The sequence below is a fragment of the Felis catus genome, chromosome B2 (assembly GCF_018350175.1).
Source record: "Felis catus isolate Fca126 chromosome B2, F.catus_Fca126_mat1.0, whole genome shotgun sequence".
Lineage (NCBI taxonomy): Eukaryota > Metazoa > Chordata > Mammalia > Carnivora > Felidae > Felis > Felis catus.
Window position 1 is genome coordinate 88,757,279 of NC_058372.1, and position 24,808 is coordinate 88,782,086.

The window sequence follows — 24,808 nt, forward strand, 5'->3', positions numbered from 1 at the left end:
TACCGAAATAGGCATGATTAGGCTAAAATAAATCAACCTGATATGATAAGATGTATTCACATCATAGAAAAAGTCAGCCAATGCTAAGTGAAAAATTAAGAAAGCAAAGAACGCATTTCTCCTATCTATCTAAAATTCACACCTGAGTTTGTAGAGCCAAAATCCAAAAACATAACAAAACTCTTAGAAGATATTTCCCCCTGAACAATATCCATTCAGGGCTGGATAATTTACTTTGAATATGACACACAAAGTGAAAGCTTTAATTAAATGACTTCAAAATACATCAGACTAACCTCCTCTTAACTAAGGAAATGTGGAATTGGTTTAACCATACTATTGTAATGTTCCTTATGTTTGTTACTATTTACCATACTGATGCTGAAATTATTACAAGATATTCAATTGCAGCTTCGCGTAAAGTACACAGAAATTATTCAACACGGTGGACATAAAATTCCGTATCAGATTGGTAATAACAGTATTTATCTTAGTAGCATTACAGATGGGGGGGGGGGGGAACAGTCCTGTCCATAATCATCATCTGAAAATAATATAAAAGGAGATGTGAGTCTAAGAGTATCTGAATCCATGAAACTTTATCACCTAAGCAAATTGAACCCTTAAGTGTACCAAATCATCCCTGTCCAGGTCTCTCGACATTTTCTTGCCTATGACAATGTCACATCAGTGACATACTGTTAGTTTATTTATGCCACATCTTTTTTCCTCATTAGCTTTCAAATACACATATAAAATAAAACTGACTAAATCAATCACGAAAATAAAAGAAATAACACTAAAGGATTAATTTTTGGCCCTGTTCCACCACTTCCAAGCATGTGACCTTGGAAAAGGCATTTACCCAAGTCTTAGCATTTTCTCAGCTGTAAAAGGCAGACAAGAATTACATAACAGCACTCACCACACTGCCTCATGGTTTTGAACATCAAACAATATGTGAAAGCAGTTGGTAAAGGTCAAAGCACCCCACAAACATTAAAATAAAAGTTAAATTGTGGCCAACTCACATTCAAACAACAATAAAAAAAATTCAGTTGCTACCAATTTATTTTAAATGTTGAAAATAACTATTGCCCACGTATCTTATTTACACCTGAACACCATTTATTCTCAATCCAATGCAATATATGTTCTGTTCTCCCTAAATTCGCCCTTTCCTTTTAAATGCCAAATTCAGTGCCCTTTCTTTTCAGTGCTTGAATTACTTGACTTATTGTGGCATTTTGCACAACTGCCCATCCCTTCCTTAAGATTCCCTGACACTCCGCAAGCTACTCCCTCTCCCAGATTTCTTCAAACCCATCCCACTACAGTTACCTTTGCTAAGTTGAATTAGGTAAACTGCAATTTGCATCAATCATGTTCATTAATTCATTAAACAAATATTTATTGAGCTCCTAGTATGATCTAGGCACTTCTCTGGGCACTGGGGAGTTAGCAGTGGACAAAACAAAGTCCCTGCTCTCGGGCGGCTTACTACATTTTGGTAGGAGGCAGGCTATAAACAAGTAAATGAGTAAAACAAATAAGTGAAAAGTGTCGGGGCGCCTAGGTGGCTCAGTAGGTTAAGCATCCAACTTCAGCTCAGGTCATGATCTCACGGTTCGTGAGTTCGAGCCCCGCAATGGGCTCTGCACTGACAGTGCTTGGGATTCTCTCTCTCCCCCTCTCTCTCTCAAAATAAATACACTTAAAAAAAAAAAAAGTGTCAAGGAGGAAATAAAAGGAAGGAAGGGCAACAGGAAGTATCAAGGGTAGATAGGGTGGTCGGAGACACCTCACCGAGATGAATCAAGACCCAAAGGAAGTAGCAGTATAAGCAAAGCAGGTATCTGGGAAAGAACTTTCCAGGCCGAGGGAAAGGCAAGCACAATGGCTCGGGGGCAGGATACCACACAGACTGAGGAAATGTGAAGGGACTAAGGCGGGAGGTACAAAGTGAGGGGGAGATGAGGCGCAGGTCAGAGAGGTAAGAGGCAGTTCATATAGTGTCTACGTTTTACTTTGAGGGGGATGGCCTTCTCAATCATCAGAGGGTCTTGAGCAGAGGAGTGACACAAACTCCTTGTGTTTTAGCAGGATCACTCTCGCTTCTAGGTAGAGGAGAGACTCAAGGGGAAGAGGAGTGAAACGGGGGCAGTCACGTCACAATATTCAGGAAAGAGAAGATGGTGCACGAGATCCAGGTGGTAGCAGTGAATGTGGTGCTCAATATTCAGGTTCTGGATCTACCTCAAAGGTAGGCAATGTATACTAATTATGACAGGGGAGCCTGGGTGGCTCAGGAGGTTAAGTATCTGACTTCGGCTCGGGTCATGATCTCACGGCTTCTGACTTCCAGCCTCGCGTCAGGCTCTGTGCTGACAGCTCGGAGCCTGGAGCCTGCTTCGGATTCTGTGTCTCCCTCGCTCTCTGCCCCTCCCTCCCCTACCCCTCTCTCTCACTGTCTCTCTCTCTCCCTCAAAAACGAATAAACATTGGGGCGCCTGGGTGGCGCAGTCGGTTGAGCATCCGACTTCAGCCAGGTCACGATCTCGCGGTCCGTGAGTTCGAGCCCCGCGTCAGGCTCTGGGCTGATGGCTCAGAACCTGGAGCCTGTTTCTGATTCTGTGTCTCCCTCTCTCTCTGCCCCTCCCCCGTTCATGCTCTGTCTCTCTCTGTCCCAAAAATAAATAAATGTTGAAAAAAAAATTAGGGGCGCCTGGGTGGCGCAGTCGGTTAAGCGTCCGACTTCAGCCAGGTCACGATCTCGCGGTCCGTGGGTTCGAGCCCCGCGTCAGGCTCTGGGCTGATGGCTCGGAGCCTGGAGCCTGTTTCCGATTCTGTGTCTCCCTCTCTCTCTGCCCCTCCCCTGTTCATGCTCTGTCTCTCTCTGTCCCAAAAATAAATAAACGTTGAAAAAAAAATTAAAAAAAAAAAGAAAAAAAAATTAAAAAAAAAAAAAGAATAAACATTAAAACATTTTTTTTGAAATAAATAAATAATGACATACCTCTATACACTGAATTGAACTCAGGCTCATCTATTCCTCAACTACTACTTTTTTTTTTTCTCTCTCGCTTTTTTTTTTTTTTTAATCTTTGTTTATTTTTGAGAGAGAGACAGAATGTGAGCAGGGAAGGAGCAGAGAGAGAGGGAGACACAAAATCCGAAGCAGGCTCCAGGCTCCGAGCTGTCAGCACAGAGCCCAATGTGGGGCTCGAACCCTCAAACCGTGAGATCATGACCTGAGCTGAAGTCGGATGCTCAACCGACTGAGCCACCTAGGCGCCCCCCTTTTTTTTTCTCTTAACCACAATTTCCTCCCTTACTAACTTATTTATATTGAGCTTTATAAGCTGCCTCAAATTCCACTTAATGAAAATTTACTTGAAGAATTTACGTTTCCTCTATTCTTTTTTTTTTTTTTTAATTTATTTATTTATTTTTGGGACAGAGACAGAGCATGAACGGGGGAGGGGCAGAGAGAGAGGGAGACACAGAATCGGAAACAGGCTCCAGGCTCTGAGCCATCAGCCCAGAGCCCCACGCGGGGCTCGAACTCACGGACCGCGAGATCGTGACCTGGCTGAAGTCAGACGCCCAACCGACTGCGCCACCCAGGCGCCCCTGTTTCCTCTATTCTTAAACAGACTAAATTCTATGGACTCAGGGTATTTTTCCTGTAGGTTAAACTATTCCTAAGAAATGGGACAAAAATTAACAGTTTTACCTAGCTTTGGGTATAAATAATAGTTATAGGTGGTTCTTCGTATTTTTATAAACTAGCAACCTAGAAATGGATGTAGGGTTTCAGAGAACCTATTTTGATTTGATACTTCTCCAAATATTTGAAGATTATAAAAGTTAAATGAGCACATTAACCCTTAAAATCTTTTGGCATCTTATCTCTTGAAGGTCTTCATTATTTGGCAAAGTACTTTGTTCTATAATTCTTTCCCAAATTGGACTTGGAATACTTGGACATCCCTTTTCTCCTTACTCCCATTATTGAACTTTTCTCCTCTAAAGAATTTACAGGCCAATCAGCAGAAAACCAACCGGTTAACAGACTAGAAAACTTCCCAAATTGATTTAATGAATGGTAGAATTTGAAAGCACAATGAAGATAATGATCATGCCTGTACTACCTTTCTGACTTTCCCTCTCTCTTTTATATTGCATATTTTCAGTGTGAGCAGATTAGTCAATATCCCTATACTCTGTTTTCCTGAACTTACAGGATCTACACTACCTAATTTTTCATGATCTCTCCAGTTCAAGAAGGGAGAAGTAGCAGCAGAGTCAGTTAATTAGCTGAACACAACTCTCGTTTCTTTCCTTAATGCTCCTCATTTAAATTTTATTTTAATGCATAATTACATGTATGTTTTTGTCTTGGTCATGTATTCATTCATCTCAATCGTGACACTGGTCACTCAAAATGAGAACTAAGCTTCTTTATTTCCTACAGCCTATTCATTCCACGGTGTCAATTCTCAAAAAGTATTTCTTGATATTGGGGGTATTATGAGAAGACTTAATTTCACACGAACAATCCCAAACTAGGTCTCCTGCTATGAGAAAAGAAATAAATGGCTTATCCTTATGTGGTGAATTAATTTGTCCAGAGTAATGTAAGTCCATAAGAAGTAACTTACTAAATGGTAACTTGCAGCCTAAAATAATAAAATCATATGAATGAATGATTTGAGTTTACTCATCAAAATAAAAGACACTAATCCTCACACTTGCCTGATGTATAAAGGTAAGGGGAGAATTAAACACAAATATCTATGGCTTCTGATTCCTAATTGTACATTTTGTTAGCTGACTCTCACTGAGTTTTATAAAATAGCATATTTAAGATAATCTTTAATCCCATGTAATTTGGAACATTATTTAATACATCTGATCCAAAATAAAGCCGTTAAAAACAAAACTTGTTGGCAGGGGAAAAAAGTCTTAAAGTTGTCTCCAATCTCTGGGAATTGGACATTCTAAAAGACAACTGTATAAAGCATAGGTAGGCAACTGAGTAAACAAATAAACAGGCAATGAGCTCTTTATCCCATAAAATTGTAGCTCTGTGTCAAAACATCTAATAAAGTTCTAGAAACTAAAAAGTATCCAAGAATGTTTTCTAAAGGAAACAATGAGAGGAGTCAGGGGTAAAAATCTCTGCATAGCTGAGGTGGAGATCAAGGTGATTAATTTGGGCAACTATCCGAAGAAAAATAGTAGTGGAAAAATAAACCTAAGGCTTTTTGAGCATCAGAGTGATGTGATTAAGCCTCAGAGCACAAACAGGCAGGGGGGCAAAGAAATATCCAAGACTTTAGGGAACTGTATTATAAAAGAAAAGTGGAATTATAAAAGATGTGATTTTAATGAGTAATGATATGCATGAGCAGTACTTGAAGTTGCAAATCACAAATCTGGGGATAGAATAGGATTTTAATAACTGATTAAAACTTTTAAGTTCTTGTTATTCCGATTCAACCTATTTTCCTGCTCTTCTGAATAATATAAATTCCTAAAAAGTTCTTTGAAATCCAGTTAAACAGTTCCAACTTGTGAGGATAAGGTTTTTTGGCAACAAAAATAAATGGTATCAAACTTTTCCCAAAGACTTACTCATCATCACTGGTCTCTGGTTTAAAAATGTACTTTTTTTTCTTTAAAGTATTATAAATAAGTCTTCTTCACAGTAATGAGCATAAATAGACCGTACTTATTCATAGATTATTCATTAATAATCAAGCCATGAATATTTATTGTTTATTCTGGGAATGCTGCCTACAAGGCATAATGACTATCAATTCAGCAGTCAAGTCAAGGGGGCCAACAGCAATCAGTAGGCAAAACTCCAATATCTCCCACCCAGAAAAAGAATTCTCTCTTCTCTCCCTGGTATTTAAACTTTTTACTTGCTTAATGGGAACAAGGACTATGCTTAAAGGAATGCTATCAAGATTTATAGTTTTACTATCTGAAATGCTACAGTAAAATATGGAAAACTTAAATGTATGTATATACCTTCGTGATTATTTAAACAGCCCCACAGCAACTAACATGGCTGAACTGAAAATGGAAGAGAAATTGCTAGAGAGAGAGTAGATTGGAGATTTAGTCTTGCAGATCTTTATCCCTTATGAGTCTAAAATTAAAAAGTAGCATTACTAAACTTTCTTCTTACAACTTATGTCTCTGCTCATGCATCAGAATGAGCTACATAAAGGGAGTTTTAAAACAATGATTTAATATTACTGCTACATTTTACTCAGTATATCACGGTCATATGCAACATTTTGCCAAAGAAGCTGGGCTTCAGCTGTTCGCCATCAATGTTTTCTTTAATGTCTACACTCATTAGTTGTCATGCTGTTATTTTATTAATTTTATTAATAAAAATATAGGATGTTTACATGTTTATCTTTATATCTTTATCATTTCCGTAGCCTAATGTAGGACTGTGTTCAACATCTCTTGATGTGGCCAACAACACTCACTATAATTCCTTATACACAAAGGGTGAAAACAAACAATAAATTCCCAGTAGCGGGAAACATTAAGGAAAGAGCTACAAGAGGAATGAAAATACCTGAAAGGTCCTAAGAATGTAAAATAATGCTTACTGACACAGTTATTCTAAGAGTCAGTTAGCCTTGATTTCTGACCTTAGGGCCTGCTCTAAATACCCACAGTTATCATTAAGCTCAGTTCTTCTTGGTCCTATTAGCAGAGAGCACAATTTTCAAATGAAGCGTATGTATCTGGGCCAAGGGGAAGTAGAAAGGATTAAGCTGTGTTCCACTGGATTGCTGTCAAATGTCTAGCAATTTTTAAAATGTGGATTCTACAAAAATTCACCAGAATCACACTGCCAAACAAGAAATGCCCATTTTTCTACCATAGACATCTCCTCTTAAGAAAATTCACATAATGGAAACCATTTTGTATACATAGCATGTTATAAAATCGTTATACCCTCTGACCCCTCTGACCCACCACAACATAATGTTTTATCGAAGAACTCCTTTCCCTGGCTCTATTTTTGGAGGAAAAGAAAGGAACTCGGTGCATCCATGGTTTCAACATGTGCCATAAGCCATCACTGCTTGTGTTTATTTTTTACTTTGATGCATAAACTATCAATATTAGCACTTTGAACACATTGTGACATTAGTTATCTCATCTGAATCTTATGCTATCAAATATTTATTTTTGGAACTGCATCTTTATTTTTATAGTCTAGTCAAGGGAAAACAAGGCTCAATATACAAATTTCTAATTCATAAACCTCTGTTTAAGAATGTATCCACTGAGGATGCGTGAAGGGAGAGCTGTTGTTCATTTTTAAATTCTAAAAACGGGACAGAAAATTATTCATTAATCAAAAATCACAGGTAATTTCCCCAAAGTTTCTACTCCTTCATTATTTAACTTAATGAAATGATGGGATTAGAGTGTAACATACAATGAGAATAACTCTCAGCAAGGTTAAGAGAAAAACACCTGTTTGTATCATAAGAAAAATTAATATGGCATTACTAAATGAATATGCACTTGTGCAAGCTTTCAAATGTTTAACAGGTGACATTTAATAGTAAGGAAACGAAATGCTTCAATAGAAAGGAGCAGAAACACCTGGGCAGGTCTGCAAGTGTGGTCGCCTACTTAGCATGCAATTGCATTTTCAACATAATTAGTTTAAATGAGCTTCTAAATTTGGGTGATGTATTGCACATGTAATTAAGATTTAATTAAAAATGTTCTATAATAAATTGTTTTCCATTTCTGACAAATCACATTAGAGAGGTGGATTTTGATTTGGAAATAGTTTTTAAAATGTGTTAATCATCTATGCTGAAAATATGAGAAAGAAAAAAAAAGGGGGGGGCTCTGTTCAAAGTTACTTGGGATTTAAAACATATGAGGTAAAGGGAAGACTTTCCTTTTATCTCATTATAAAGTTTCACTGAAGGGGATGAAGAAACTTACTCACGTTTATAAGCAGAACACGACGATACACAGAATGGATCTCCTTTTTATTTCCATATGGTATATGGTGGATACTTTCGGACTTTGGTTATGGAAAAGACCACGTAGTAACGACCGCAACAAGGCTTGGCACTAACCTGCTGAATCCTGCAACAGAGATGAAGCCCCTGTTCCCAGTCCAAGACAAGTTGAGCCACTGAACAAGGGTGCAGCGAGACTGCAGAAATTCCAGAGAGGTGTCATTTAGTTTTGCCCAGTACGGCTGCAGATTGAGGTGGATGTACTGTAGAGGATCACAGCAGTGCTGGTTCAGTAGTTTGCAAGTCTGTGCTAGTCTACACAGGTCTGGCAGTGTAAGATGGTTCAGAATCAGTTGAATGAGCTACATCAAACAGAGAAACCAAGACCATCAGGACGGAGAAACAGTATCACGTAAGTACATCACATGGTCTAATAAAGAACAATCGTATCAAATTTGATGACAGTGTCTTCACATACTAGATAAACCAAGATTCATCCGAATTATCCAAATTAGAAGAAAGCATTCATGCATAAGACTATATTACATTTCAAAATTGTTTACAAGGTACTTCAAGTTCAGATTGACTACTCATTTTTTTCCAGTATAAACAATTTGGTAATCAATTTTTCATGGGCTCAACATTTACTGAACATCTACAGCCCAGCAAGCATGGTTACGGAAGAGAGCTCCGACTTCCAGAGTTTTGCAGGGCCCAGTGGGAACTGGTTAGTGCAGTAAGATGTTTTAATAGCTTCAAAAAAGAGGAGCATAGGCTGCTATGGAAGATAAGGCCTAACCTCGAAGGAAGAGTGTATTTGCACGAGGAAGGCTCAGCTTTAAAGGGCGAGAGGCAAACGAGGTGAGAGACTAGTTAGTGGTAGGGTCTGGGTTACTAAGAACTTGAATTTATTCTGAAAGCCAGAAGGAGTCTTGAAGGGATATAAACTGCAGAGTGACAGGGTCAGATTTGTGTTTGGAAAGCCCATTGCAGAGGGTACTACTGGAGGCAGGGAGGCAGGGAGGCAGGGAGGCAGAGAAACCGGTCAAGGAGCGATTACAGAATTCCCAGAGGAAAGAGAAACCACGGGCCTGCTAGCAGTGATGATGGAGTAGCACACGGATACAAAAAGTATTAAAGGGGAGAGAAATCCAAGGGATTTTTACCTCTAATTAAAATCGTTTTCCTCGAACTAGTTCAAGATTTGTTTTTTCTTGACGGTGCACAATTTGGGGTTTCTAAACTAATACTGTTGAATAGCCTATTCTGAACCAAGAAACACAAAGAAAAAAAAGACCAAATATTTGCTAAATGGTAAAAATCTTTAGATGAGAGAGAATATTGAGTTTCTTGCTTAACGCAGTATGTTTATCTAGCTACATTTTTGTTTTGCAAATATGCCCCTTAACCCAAATGATGTTCTTCTATTTATTTGACTACGTAAACCCAATACTAGTTTCAGGTCATAATTTCACTGTTTTAGGCCGAAAGATTACAAAATAGTGACAACATGATATTTAAAATAAGCATAAAGAGTGCATAAAGTATGAGCACTGCTAACTAACATAAATATTGTGCTCCGTGAGGCTTGGAGGGTTTTTACTATTTATTTTTAAGACTGAACTAGGCTTTAAAAATATTAAGAGTATGTGTTATAAAAAAAAAAAAACAGGGAAATATAAGGAAATTAAAAATTAGTCTAAAATCTCATCACCCCGATAACAGGTAAACTGCTGACATGTAAAATATTATACAAACAAAAAGAAAATTCAGGTAAAACATTAGAAAAACCAAACACTGAAGAAGGGTAGTATATGAGAAGTTTCTCCCTATCTATCCTCAAATCTAACAAACCCTCTCCCCATTGGTAAGCACTGTTCATTTTTCTGATCTCTTCCAGACAAATATGCGTGAATATGTATAAAATCCTATGTATGAATATGTATAAAATATGTATGAAATCCTATTTTGGATTTGCACTAAAAGCTATACCTTGCTTTTTTCATTTAATAATTTATCTTATAGGCATCTTTTTATCTGCACATAGAAATCCACCCCATTCCTTTTTAAAGATGTGGCATACTATTCAACTAATTTCGCACTTACGGAGTTCCTGGGTTTTTCCCCATCGCAAATGATACTGCAATATCATTGTGTGTGTGCATATTTGGCAAAATTTGCAAATATACCTCAGGGTAATTGCCCTTCAGAGCACCAATTTACTACAAACAGTGTAAAAAAGTACCCATTCACGGATGTCCTAGACAGTACTGGTTATCAATGCTTTAAATCTTGCCATTCTGAAAGCAAAAAAGGAAGAAACAAGAACAAAATAGTGTGACACTGTTGTTTTTTATTGCTGTTCTTTTTTTGTTTTTACTACAGAAATGTAACCCTTTGCCAAGGGAGTTGCCAAAGTTTCTTTCTCTGATCTGTTTCTGGATTCTATTGTTCCATTTATTTATTCATTATTTCTCTCTTATCAATAGCCCTGTGAGTCAAATGAGTTTTGTTCTAATTTTTTAAAAGTTTATCTGTGGGAGTGCATTGGATTGTTTGGTTGCAAATGAGACTCTACTTCTTTGTTGACCCACAAACATCAGTCCTATAGCTTCATAATATACTCTGTTATCTGGTGGGACTAGTGCCCCCCTCTAGCACTCTTCTTTTCCAGATTTTTCCTGAGTATTTTCATGTTTTTTCAGGTGAACTTTTCAATTAAAGAACAAAAATTCTGTTTGTATTTTAATTGGGACTTCATTGAATACATGAAGGAAAACTGACATCTTTACTTCATTGTATCTTCTTATTCAAGGGCATGGGATGATTTATCATTTAATGATCTTTTATGTTCCTTGAGTTTCTAAAGCTATTGACTTTTGTCTATTAACTTTGTAACCTGCCAACTTTACTTATTGTTCTTAATAGTTTTTAGTCTAGTCTCCGAAGTATTCTAGTACAGAATCCTATCATCTAAAAAATGATGATTTTACAGCCTCCTTTTCAAAAATTATGCCTTTTCTTTCTCACATCTTCCAGCATTGGCTAGTACTTCCAGAACAATGTTAAGTAACATTGTTGTCTTGTTCCTGGCTTTAATGTAAATGTGAGTCACAAATGTGATACACATATATATTTTCAAATTTTTAGTAAATATTTTTTTTAAGTCAAAAGACTATAGTTAATAATACTCTATTGTATACTTGAGGGTTGCTGAGAGTAGATCTTAAGCATTTTCAACACAAACAAAAAACGAGAAATAACGATGTGAGGTGATATATGTGTTACTTATCTCGATCTTGGTAATCGTTCCACAATGTATATGTATATGAAATCATCATGTTGTACACTTTACATATATACAATTATATTTGCCAATTACTCCTTAATGAAGTTAAGAATAAAGGCAAAGGAACAGGTAACATTAAATATATTTAATAACATATTAAAAATGATCATTTCAACATGTAAATCAATATAAAATTACTGAGATCTTTTATTCTTTTTTTTTTTGTATGAAGTCTTTGAAATCTTGTATTTTACATTTTCAGCACATCTCAATTCAGACCAGCCATATTTCAAGTGCTTAACAGTACATGTGGCTAGTGGCTACCGTATTGGATAATGCATTTCTAGTGTTTGATAATTAAATATGTTAGCTTTTGGTTAATGATATTTGGTAGTAGACAATTATTATCATATAGCTTAACCAGGTATTTATTTTTTTAACAGAGATGGATTAAAAATTTGGATATCTGTCCAGCTGTCATTTGTCAACCAATTTTGTATATCCACTAAGATGATATAGGATTTTTCTCCTTTGACCTAGTACTATGGTATTATTATATAATTCTCTGATACCAAAACACTCTTGAATTCCAGGAATACATGCTGAATGATTTTATTGTATTATCTTTCAAAATAAGTCTATTTATTTTATTTGTTTGCTGAAGTACAATTGGTCTGTGGTATTTTTAGGTACTATAATGTTATACTGGCTTCATTAAAAAGTTGAAAACTTTTCTTTTTCTTTATGCCATGAAATAATTTAAATAATATAGGATTTATCTGTTTCTTAAATGTTTGAAAGAACCTATGAGCCACCTGGACTTGGCAATAGTAGGACCTTAAATATTTGTAGAATGAATTAAAAATCCATTGGTTTAACTATAATATTAAAAGTTATTTCAAGAGAATTTGTAAAGGCAGTTAGCGCAAAAAGGCATTAAAAATTAAGTATATCTCTGTATCAGAGGATCAATAATTTACTTTTTCCAGATGATTTGTAATTTAAATAATACCCAGCAATTTCTGGCATTGTTCCAAACAAAAGTCACCAATATGAAAAGATGTATATTTTGTGTGAAAACATTCTATGGTAACTTAATATTACATTTTAAGCAAATATCCAAATAGAAAAAGAATAATGAAAAGTCACTGAGACCATGACACTGACATGTGAAAATGCACTTTGGGATTTTGATTAAATGAGAGATAACTGGTTTCAGGCCTACAGGAGAATACCCATTAATCATTATTTGTCTAGTGTCTATAAAAACATGTTTTCATACAGGGGTATCCCAGCATGAAGTACCATTTGCTACCACAGTGAGTGCAGGATGTGATGTTGGCAAGGGCTCAATTGTGCCCTTATTTTCAACTGTGGAAACACTCACTTGATATATTTAAATGTTGGGGTTTTTTTCACTTTAAATAATTTAGATTATCTTAAAAATAATTTGGGTAATTTTTTTTTTTAATTTCTCCTTTTAGTCACCGTGAGATCGTTCAGTGTTCTGCAGCATTAACTCTCTATGCAATGTACTCTGCTTTCATCATGGCTGGTTAATGTTCTCAGGACTACAGATTCTGTCCCTCACCTTCTCCCACGTGCCCTTGTTGTATTGACCAAACCCCCTGCCTGTGTTGGAAGCTTTCCCTCTCTACTGCCTCCTTCCCTTCAGCCTAGAAACATGCTGAAACCTCTCCCAAACTGCATCACAAACAGAAAACTTCCTAATCTGCTGCTTCCTCCACCATTTGTCTTTTCTCCTTTTAGAAGGCAAGTTAGAACAGATAATACCTCTAATTCATACTTTCCTTCATTTTGATATGCCTTTTTTGAGTGCCATACAAAGGGGTGGAGTGTTAGTCAAGATGACAATATTATTCATTATTGGCGGACAGTCTTATCCATGTTACAGCCCCCAGAGTATATTAACAGAAGTATTTTTCTGCTTACACTCAAAGTAAACAGTTTTTGTCTCTGCTTCTTTCTCCCTCCTTTATGCCTTAGCCAAATATGGCAAGGTTTTCTCATCCCTCACCTATGTTCATGGCTCCACTGAACCGATAACAGTAAAGGATTATCAAAGATGTCCCAATAACCAAAACCTGTGGGCACTTGTAACTTAGCTCTCTGCAGCCATGTGGCTGACTAGGTCCTTTTTGTGTTTTCTAGGCCTCCTCTTGCTTTGCTTTTAAGACTCTCTCATTGTTATCCCAAGCGCCTTTTCTGACAGGTCTTCTCTATGAGACTCTTAGATGTTAGTATTCCCAGAATTCTGCCCTTGGCCCTTTATTCCCACTCTACAGAGTGTCACCAGTCAATTTCATCTACCATGATGCCCCTCTCCTCTTTCAAGTGGACTCACTCAAATGTAAACTCAGACCTCCCTCCTGCATTTCAAACTGAAACACTAACTGCCTACTGTCCTCAACCAGACAGCGGAGATGCTTTGATGAATCACAGGCACCTCAAAGTCAGTATATCCTTCCCACCTTCACCCACTGTTTTATGATTAATGGCATGTCCATCCACTTAGTCATTTCAACCAGAAACCTAAAAGGGTCTCTGATGTTCTGCTTCGTCTGTAGATAAACGTTTACTACTTTCAATTCCTACCTCCTGATCTCCGGAATATTTCTCTTACTCATCTCCCTTCCAAATCTTCCAATATCCAGGCTTCATCATTTTTTGCCAAAATTACAGCAGTAGTTTCCTAACTGGTGTCCCTGCTTCCCCACCCTGACCTCCTCTTGCCCTATTCTTCATTTACCAACACAGGTATCTAAGATAGAAATCTCATTTTGTTATTCTCATTTTTAAAGTAAATAAAATAAAACCTTCAATGTTTCCCTAATGACCACAGAAAAGGTTCACTCTCTTGTTTATACCATGACACATATGAAAGACGAAATTTACACGAAGGCCAAACACCTGGGCAATTACTCTAATTGTGGGCCAAGAAGTGTGCAAAAATACCTACATATTGTGGAAGATTCCTGGAATGTTAGCTATTCCACACCATTCTCTCCCATTCAGAAAAGCATTATGAATACAAGACAACACAAGAAAGTGAGTGTGAAACTATTACAGGTATAATCTTGGATCTGCTCTAATTTTTCATCAAAAGTAAACTGATGCAGCAGTGATGCAGGCCGCATACTGCCAATGCTAAACTGTCCCAATCACTGTCATCTACACGAATGGTGTCCTGGGGAGTCAGGCACCGAGGCAGTCCTAAGCCTCCATCCAATTTCATCCTCTGCAGCCATCTTGTTCCCAAACGGGTTACAAAGTTATACTTCCTCTCCCCTCCGTACATTCTCTTCCCTCTGCTGGAAGTTCCCCTCAGGTGTTCATTTGAATGCTACGTGTCAGCATTTTATCAGGTCTGGATAAAATTCAAACAAACACTGTTCAAATGTATTGGCCAAATTTAAGTTTCTGTTTTGTCGTTTTAGGAAAGGGGAGAGAATCAAATAAGTGCTTTTGTTTCTTCCTGATGAACTGTTCCCACTGCTGTGAGGACAGCTGCTCCTTGAAGCCCTGGGGAACAACACTGTCAGCACCCTACCCTCCTCTCTTTCCCCAGCTCAACTCTTCCTTCACCTTTCCCCAGTCCTCCCATTAAGGGCCAGAGGGTCTTGTCCGATCCGTGAGGCTTTCTTTCTGTAACACAAGACTTGACCTAGACGGCCTGGGTGGGGTCCTGTTCGTGGCTTACTGACTCAATTACCTTGGATCCTTCGCTTCATCTTTACGCGGCAACTCTAGCTACTTCGCAGGACGTGACAGCATTTTAACCGCAGAATGGTGCACAGGCATTGTAGTAACCATTAGGCTTTCAAGAGACTATCTTGCTGTTCTATGCAGGTTAAGCTACTTGTGTTACTACAGTGAAAGCTGAAATACCCACCAATTTGGAAGGCGGCCAGTTTAAATTGGCTAAAATTTGCGTTATAAACACAATAAACACAAAAAACACATTTTTCTTAAAAAGTTTTGGTTACATTATTTTTAGCCACACACAGCAGTTTGTCAGCAGGGGACAGAAATGCCTGGCAGGATCCCCCACCACCAGGGGGTGTGCTTCTGGCATATGATGCCTCGGGGCCAGGGACGCTAAACATACTGCAGAAAGGTGCCTGCAAAGACACACTGAAAACAAGACTTTAAGTAAAGGCACTCTGCACCTGCCTAGACCAAAAATTTCAGCTAGCCAGAAGGATATAAAAGAGAATTGGTATAGAAGCATAAAGGAGACTTGGAGAAACTGTGGACTATCAAAGAGAATAGGCATCCTTCTCGTGGTCTTATTAATACTCTAATGCAAAACCAAAAGCGGTAAAATTACTTAACACAATTCTGTCCAGCTTTTTCAAAGTCAAAATACAGGTGACCCTTGAACTACAGCAAGGGTTAAGAGTGTCAACCTCCCCTCCACCAGTCAAAAATCCATATATACTTCTGACTTCCCCAAAAGTCAACTACTAATAGCCTACTGTTGACTTGAAGCCTTACAGATAACATAAACAGTCAAGCAACACATTCTGTATGTTAAACATAGTATGTACTATATTCTTAAAGTGACATAAGCTAGAGAAAAGAAATTGTTAAGAAAATCCTGAGAAAAACACATGTATCATACTATACTATAAAAAAACCTATATCTAAGTGTACCCACATAGTCCAAACCTGTGTTGTTCACAGGTTGACTGTATATGATACATGAGATTATGTACACCATACCAATGTTTCTATTTCTCCGATATCTAGCAAAATAAACATTAATACCTAACCATTTAAAAATTATAGTGTTATGTCCAATATTGCCACTGATTATCTTTGGCTTACCTCATAAGGCAGTTTATCAAAATATCCATTATTTGGCCCTTCCCTGAGGGCAGTACTGCTAAACTTTTTGTTAAGACTGTCCATTCCACAACCGTCCTTTTCTTCATAGTCATCATCTTCTAGATCATTCATGTCAATAAGTGAAGTCTTGAGAGAAAGCACTGGCTTGTCCTTCGTACCATGTAACACGACTGCATCTAATTCGGTGTAATAATCCAGAAGAGAACTATTTACTTCCAGCCGTATAAGGTTTGTGGGAAAATTTATCTGCTTAATACAAGGTTTAAATTGGCGAGCCTGGGAAGCATTCACCTTCGTCGGTCTCTCTGACCAAAGAATCTCCCATCTGCCAAAGAAAGAAACTTACCTATAATACACTTTAGAATGAGATTTACTGTTACCTTAAGGTTATGGCCCACGCCCAAAACATTATAATGTGACACACAAAGGTATTAAATAAGGTGAACAGAATCAAACACAAGTGTTGCTTCCCGGATGTTAACAAATTTATAAACTAAATATCACAGACCTTGAAATATTTGTACTACTTGAATTATTTTCCCAACGTCCTAGAAAGTACTTTTTTGCAAATTCCATATCAGTCAGTTAGAAACTGGAAGAGCTAGCGTTACATGAAGAACACCACTCAGTTTTAAAGGAAAAGGATACCTGAAGTCAGAATGAGGCACACAGGAGGAATTAAGCTCTGTTGTGTACGTGTCCTAAAGCCAACAGTGGAAACCAACATGATCATCTTCACCCCAAGCTCTCCTTTTCCAGCTTCTCCATTTCTGTTACTGGCGTCACACAAACTCAACACTTCCATTATCTTTGATTTTCTCTTATCGAGTCATTAAGTTTTGTCAAATTTTTCATGAAAGCATCCTTGTTCTATGCTCTTCTTCTAAATTCTCATTGTTCTCCTCTTTTAGTCATCTGAGTGTGGTCTCTACCTGGCAAGTACCTAACACATAACAGATAAATAATATCTTCTCTACTCCTCCAAAACGAACTCTACTTTCCAGCCAGATTAATCATTACCTTCCAGATAATAAACTTATTTCTGCTTTTGTGTCTTTGCTCATGTTGTCTCCCCACAAAGAAATGCCCCGTTTGCAATTATCTGCCCATCTCTTCTTCAAGGCCCAACTCAGATTCCATCTCTTCATAGAAGTCTCCTAATAAAACTAATCTCCCAAATTATGTAAAGATTTTTCATAACCTAGGATCATCAGATATGTAATATTCTTCCACATGTGTCACAAGTAACCATTTCTCTAATACTCTTTCCAAATACATCAGAAAACAATTAGAAACACAGATAAAAAAAATACTTCAATAAAAATCTTTCCATTTCTAATTATTGACTTTAGCTACAGAATTTTTTTTTAATAATTTTTTTTTTTTTGAGACATAGAGAGACAGAGCATGAACGGGGGAGGGTCAGAGAGAGAGAGGGAGACACAGAATCTGAAACAGGCTCCAGGCTCTGAGCTGTCAGCACAGAGCCCGACGTGGGGCTTGAACTCACGGACCGCGAGATCATGACCTGAGCTAAAGTCGGACACTCAACCGACTGAGCCACCCAGGCGCCCCTACAGAATTTTTTTTAATACAGATTTTATGTCAAAACTAAGAATATTTGTAAATCTGAATACATACTACAAACTGCTTTCAAAGAAGCTTATGCTAATAGTATACAAGAATGACTACTAAAAGTATTATTTTTTTTTCTCTCTTTTTTTTTTAAATGTTTTATTTATTTTTGAGACAGGGAGAGACAGAGCATGAACAGGGGAGGGTCAGAGAGAGGGAGACACAGAATCCGAAACAGGCTCCAGGCTCTGAGCTGTCAGCACAGAGCCCGATGCGGGGCTCGAACTCACGGACTGCGAGATCATGACCCGAGCTGAAGTTGGCCGCTCAACCGACTGAGCCACCCAGGCGCCCAGTATTATTTATTTTTAAAAACAATCTCTAATTTCATGGTAAGCCATATCTCCACATGACAATTTATGATTCCCTGATTACTAACAATATTTAAAATATTTTCATAAACTTATTAATCATATGAGGGTTTTTTTCCTCTAATATATTGCCAGTTCATTTCCTTGGCCCAGTGACCTATTAAGATTTAAGTAAAAACTGATTACGGTAAGACATTTAGGAAACTGAAATAGACAAAAAAGCGTGAGTCATCAACATGTAGGTACCCTCATGGTCTTTAAGCCAAGATGGCAGCAAGAAGGGCATACAGGGAATGGAGAAAGGAAGCATGATCATATCTACCTGTGGGAATAAAAGCACAGCAGAAGCTCACAGGGATCATAGTAAAAGGATCACTACCCACTATAGTAGGAACTTTCGCACTTACTAGAAGCTTTATAATCACCTCATAGTTGCTACTTTTGCTGGTTCTTTCCTGAAAATTAGAAATAAAACTCATCAAACACAAAGAGGCTGTGAGTCCCGTATCTGGAGACAACATGAGAGTTAAGAGTGGAGAGACAGGTCCCACTCACTATGACCCACCTTGACAAACTGGGGAAGAGTTCTATTCTAAGGAGTAGAGCAGGTTGTGGCGGGTGTAAGAAGGAAAGGAAAGCAGGCAGGCTGGGCATCTTCCTCTTCCTGTGACATGGCAGTCAAGCACACTTGGAATGCCAGCCTAGACCTGGGCACCCCTACAGATTAATCGCAAAACTCTTGAGGGTTCCTAACAGTTCTGATTTGAACAATCTCACATAAACTTATGCATTTACATAAATGCATGTAAAGGAACTGACGTATGAATCATTTAAAACCATGCTGGTAGGAAAATGCATTCCTAATTTTGAACAGTATATTTCCACGAATCAGGAGGTAAACGGTTTTATTCATTCTTTTGTTGCTATGGCAAAATGACATCAGATGATGTTAGAGAAATGTCTCATGTCTAGGAAAGAAGGACCAGTCAGACCCTTTGAAATAACTGCCTGTACTGGTTCACAACACATGTGATCTTAAACCCAGTCTGTTTTATTATTTAGCTTCAATGAGGAGTTTTTATGAAGCTTAACAGGAAACACTGAAAATGTGACATAGAAATCATCTGTGCCAGATCCTTTGCAATAAATAAATACAGCTAATACATGCTCTTCATGTGCAGTTTGAACTGCGCTATGATGTAAATTACATTATAAATGTACAAATATAAGCTTAAAGAAAAGCATTGACTACAGCAGCAATATTCTATGTTTATAATAAGGTATTAATCTACTAAAGTCTTCCTTACCTACTCTGCAGAATGGACAAGGCTAGATGATGCTTCAAATTGACTTCCTTAACTTCTGTGGTATATCAGGATTAATGCTATTTTAGCATCACTTTTGCTTTTGAATATTATATATTTACCTATACATATAACTTAAGTTGTAAATGTGACAGTACACTTAAAGGAGAACATCATCATCATCTTATCAGTGTTTAGAAATATTTAAAAATATGTCTAAATATAAAAACTTCCAAGTATCTAAATTAGTTATTTATATTTCACTTTTGTCTTGATAACCTAAAAAGTAACAAAAAATTATGAAAAGAAAAATTATTTTATAGGTCTGTGGCCATCTGAATTAAGTTAACATTAACTATGAGATCAATCAAATTGATCCTGAGGTGTGTGTATTAAAGTGAATTTTTATTTAAAATTTCTTAATAGAACTAGAATGTATTATTTCAAAGTTAGCAAGAGAAAGGTATCTATTTTATCCAACAAGAAAATATGCCAGTATTATTTTATTCTGGAAAACTAAAACCAGAATCTTAAAACCCAGTCCATGAAAACAAGCAAATACAAACAAATGTACATGTGCACACGTGTGGGTGTATACACACACACACACACACACACACACACACACACACACTATTCTGTGAGATAGCCCCAACTCCTTTAATCCCCTAGATTTAGGACAGCATTAACAAAATTAAACCACTTTAAATTGTGCTCCATAGTCCACACATTTAAGTGTTTACTATATATGCTCACACACTGTATATATCTACCAGACAAGTCTGACCAACTCTAAATGCCCTATGTAAGTATTTTAAATCTAGACTATCGCGTATGCAGGATTCAGCTCTGAATCCCATTCTGGCTGCACTTTAGAACACTTAATTCTGGGATGGTAACCAATAACATTCACTTCACCAGCCCACTTATTTCCCTTTCTGTTGATGGTAATGAACGCCTACTATGTGTCCAGTTCTTAGAAACAAAGAAACAAACCACTCCTTCTATGCTGTTGATCTCGTTTCCCCATTGAGAAAGGCCCTCCAAGGCTCCCAGGAAGCAACAGGTAAACCAAAAGAGAGAGATGTTCACCAACGGAAACCAGAGAAAGCAAGTTTTCCAACATATTTAGGTTGGAAGTCAAGCACACAGATGCAAAAAGCTTTCCTATAACCAAAATTTCTCCTGGTTAGTAAGCATATGTAGTAGTCAGCACAAAGACAGTTCTCTTGGCAACACTGCTCCATTTCACCAGCTGAAAGTAAATGGATAGAAGAGGAAAACCAACAAGAAGAAAAGAAAAGGATTCCGATAGTATACCTACTCATTCCCTGCCTCCCAGCCTATCTCTAATTGGAACTAACTAGCATCTGCTTTAAGAACCAACCACTTTAGGGCCTGGCGACTTCCATGACAAAATCATGCTTCTTGGCCTACAAAATCAGGACTAGACTATGACCAATTTGGGAAACCGTTACTTAAGCAACTTCCTTTGGCAGCAAATTCTCTATGTGACAGCCACTTTCTTTTCCTCTCCTTTCTTAACTTCAGTATTATATAATTAAAGGCTTTCTTTTAACGCTCAAAAAAAAAAAAAAAATCCACACCACTAAATTTTATCCCCAAATAACTTTATTCCAGTCAGTTTCTTTAACAGGACCTCAATTTGTCATTTTCTTTCTCCTCTTTTTCTGTCTCTCTCTTCCAATGTGTAACCCTGTACTAGCCTTTTTCTGACTCTTACACAAGCATCCAGTAAGATCTTATCCCCAGGACCAGGACACCGTGTAGTACCTATTTTCTTTTCTCTTAATAGGGCAGTAGGCAAGAAGTCAGAAGACTCTGAGATCTTACAGAACTACCTGTAACTTATCTACTTCATTCACTGAACAAAGAAATCAACCAGACGAAATGGGGAAAGACCGCTTTTGAATTTTGAATGTTCTGGGACTACAAGTCCATTTCCTGCAAACAAATTCCTGACCGACTCCAACACACTCCCTTGTTTGCTAACTCTTAAGATAGGCATAAAACCATGTACTCAATTAAAATATTAGGTAGTAGAGTCCAGTGGTTCCCAAATAACAGCGCGTGATGGAGATTTCCATGAATAAATGTGAAAAATAAGGAATGTATTGGTAAAAAGTTAGACAGGGAAGGAGTCAAACCATAAGAGACTCTTAAAAACTGAGAATAAACTGAGGGTTGATGGGGGGTGGGAGGGAGGGGGGGAAAGTGAGTGGTGAGCATTAAGGGCACCTGTTGGGATGAGCACTGGTGTTGTATGGAAACCAATTTGACAATAAATTTCATATTTAAAAAATATGCACAAATATACATGTAAAATGCCAACCATTCTTTAAGATTCTGATCATGCTAATTTCTCAGTATAAACTGAGGTTTCTTTTATGACATGATGGTGATGACAAATGATGTATTCCATTTGTTTGTGTTTTTAACGCATACTTACTTAGCAAAGTAAATAATGTGACAACCTGTATCAGTTTTTATGATCATTTTTATTATGTTTACTAGTTTAAGACCACCAGCTTTCTCTCCCTGTATTCCACTTAGACCTCCTGGTCAGTTCTGTGTGCGGACCTTCCACATCTCCCTGCTTTGCTCCTAAGGGCCTCCACCTGCATCCTTCTTCAAAGTACAGTCTCTCCATCCAGAGGGTAGCATGTGCCTAAGAGACTTCCATTCCCCTTCCCACTCCCCTGGCCACAGCCCAAGACAGGTGCGGGAGTATAAGAGCCCACCTCCCTAATAACTTTTCCTCCAGGCAGACTGGGACTTCACGTGAAAGCGCCTCCTTGCCTGACTTCTTCTTCTCCCTAGTTCTCCTGGCTTCTCCAGGAGCACTTCCAGAGCAAATCATTTGCATAACAGCAGTCTTGAAGGTCTGCTTCTGGAAAACTGGATCCAAGAGCCCTGCGATTCCCAAAGCGTGGAAACCACTAAGCTAGATCTTAAGAATGGCACTTACACGCTTGTGGCCCCTCACTAGCTTACTCTCTGCACTCTTGAACCTTTGTCAGAAAGTTCTTCAAACACCCAGATCTCATGTCATGATTTCGCCTTTGCATGTGTGGTTCTCTCTGTACCTCTCCCATCCAAACTAAAGCCTCACTCAACCTTCGGCTCTCGGTTAAGTTACTTCCTCAGGGAAGACTTCTCTGAGCCCCACAGCTTAGGTCTTCCCACCACCAACACACGCTCCCTGTGATCTTATGGTCTTCTTCCAGACTGACCTACAACAACTCAAAGAACAAGAGCCGTGTTTGTCTGGTTCTTTGTTTTGTTTGCAGCAGCGAACTGGCAGAGAAGGTGTTCAATGTTTCTGACTGTTTAAAGAAATTCACCAAAATGTTAACAGTTACTGAGTCTGGGGAGAATTGTGGAGGTCTTGTTTCCTATGTATTTTCTTTCTTGATATTTTATAACAAGTTTTTTTAAACAATGAAACAACTATTGATTTCATAATCAGTAAAATTTTAAAGGTCCTTTTTTATTCTGCAATAATATATATTGGCTAAATTATTTTTCTCTTAAAATGTAAGGGTATTGTCTGTGGAATAAAGATAAAATTCAGTTAAACAAATTAGAGATATATCTATAAATAAAGTCGTCACTTTAATCTCAACCACACACTCCAACTCTCAGCTAGGAATCCAAGAGCATGATTTACACTCAAAATCAGTTATGCAGACATTATGTTTTAGATTAAAGATACTGCATGTTTCATAGATCTCATTCCCAAATTTGTTTAGCTTTTTAGGAAAAAAGGGGATAACTTTGTAGGAAAAAGACAAAGAATGATAGAGTCCAATTAAACAATTCTCATGTAAGAAAGGATCCTTCCCAAAGGACTTCTCCCTCAGGGGGAAAAAAAATCAAACCTGTATATTAAACGATGCTGGTTTTGTGTTTAAAAAAAAAAATAGAGGGGCGCCTGGGTGGCGCAGTCGGTTAAGCGTCTGACTTCAGCCAGGTCACGATCTCGCGGTCCGTGAGTTCGAGCCCCGCGTCGGGCTCTGGGCTGATGGCTCGGAGCCTGGAGCCTGTTTCCGATTCTGTGTCTCCCTCTCTCTCTGCCCCTCCCCCGTTCATGCTCTGTCTCTCTCTGTCCCAAAAATAAATAAACGTTGAAAAAAAAATAGATTCATCAGTAGTATTATTCACAATGAATTTTCGAGTTCATTCTGAAAAGAACAAATAGAGATTATTCCAGCAGTTTCCAGCTCGAGCTGTATTTATTTCCTGACATTGGTGAGGTACTCCCTTAGAGTTGAGGGGGCAAGGGTCTTCAAGGAAGCAATGTGTCAGGTGGTAACTGATCCTTGTCCCCACTCCTCCTCCAGTGGCAGCTAGAGTCTTACTGTTTAACAGGTGCCCACAAACTGCTCTGGAGTTAGAATACACTCAAAAGGGCAGGGCTTTTTGTCTATTTTGCTCATTGTTCACTGAGGTATCCCCGATACCCAAAACAATGCTTAGCACATGGTAGACACACACAAATGTTTAATGAACAAATTAATAGTGATATAAAGATCTTAAAACTGATAACAACAAGTAATAGAAAAATGAGCAAATAAGATGATCAGACGGTTCAAGGAGAAGGAAATTTAAATGGCTTTTAAACATGAAAACATATTCAAGCTTGAAGATAATAAAAGTATTCCAACTTAAGGTTTATATAACATTTTCACCTACCAAACTAGCAAAAATATTAAAATTAACATACTCTGTAGGTGAGGCTTTGGCCAAACATGTATGCACATACACTGCTAATACGAATATAAATAAACAGACTCTTTGAAGAGATTTTGGCACTATATATCAAAATTACAAATACACAGACCTTTGGCTCAGCAATTCTTTCGGGAACTTAACCCACAGACATACTTGCACACGTGAGGTGATTCATGACAAGGTTATTCATTGCATTAATTCTCAAAATAGCAAAAGCATGGAAAAATTAAGTTCCCATCAATAGGCGTTTGGTTAATAAGTTGGGATACATATACACTGTGCATTACTTGCAACTATAGAAAAGAATAAGGAACCTCTCTCTCTTTGTACTTATATGAAAAGACACAATATGTAGTATTAAATGAAACATGGTATAGGACAATGTGAATAGTATGCTTATTTTGTGTGTAAAGAAAGTAAAATATTTGTTTTTGCTTATATCCACATAAACTCTGGAAAAAAGTAAGTAGATAAAAGTGGTTTCTTTGAGGAGGGATGGGTCTTAGGCACATGGAGAACAGGATATATGCAAGACTGCATTATGTACTTTTTAGATTCTTGAACCATACGAATATATTACCTAGTCAAATAATTATATTTTTATTTTATTTTTTA

The 24,808-nt window shown here is 37.7% G+C and overlaps 1 protein-coding gene across 4 annotated transcripts in view; it reads right to left on the bottom strand.

Moving 5' to 3' along the window:
- The window catches only part of FBXL4 (F-box and leucine rich repeat protein 4), an 83,949-nt gene that overhangs the window by 39,161 nt on the left and 19,980 nt on the right, over nucleotides 1-24,808 (bottom strand). For all 4 annotated transcript variants that reach the window (XM_006931899.5, XM_045057873.1, XM_011282454.4 and 1 more), the window contains 2 exons: nucleotides 16,168-16,513; nucleotides 8,145-8,389 (listed from right to left, as the gene is read on the bottom strand). In XM_006931899.5, the coding sequence (XP_006931961.1) occupies nucleotides 8,145-8,389; nucleotides 16,168-16,513 (591 nt within the window). The remainder of the gene's footprint in view (nucleotides 1-8,144; nucleotides 8,390-16,167; nucleotides 16,514-24,808) is intronic.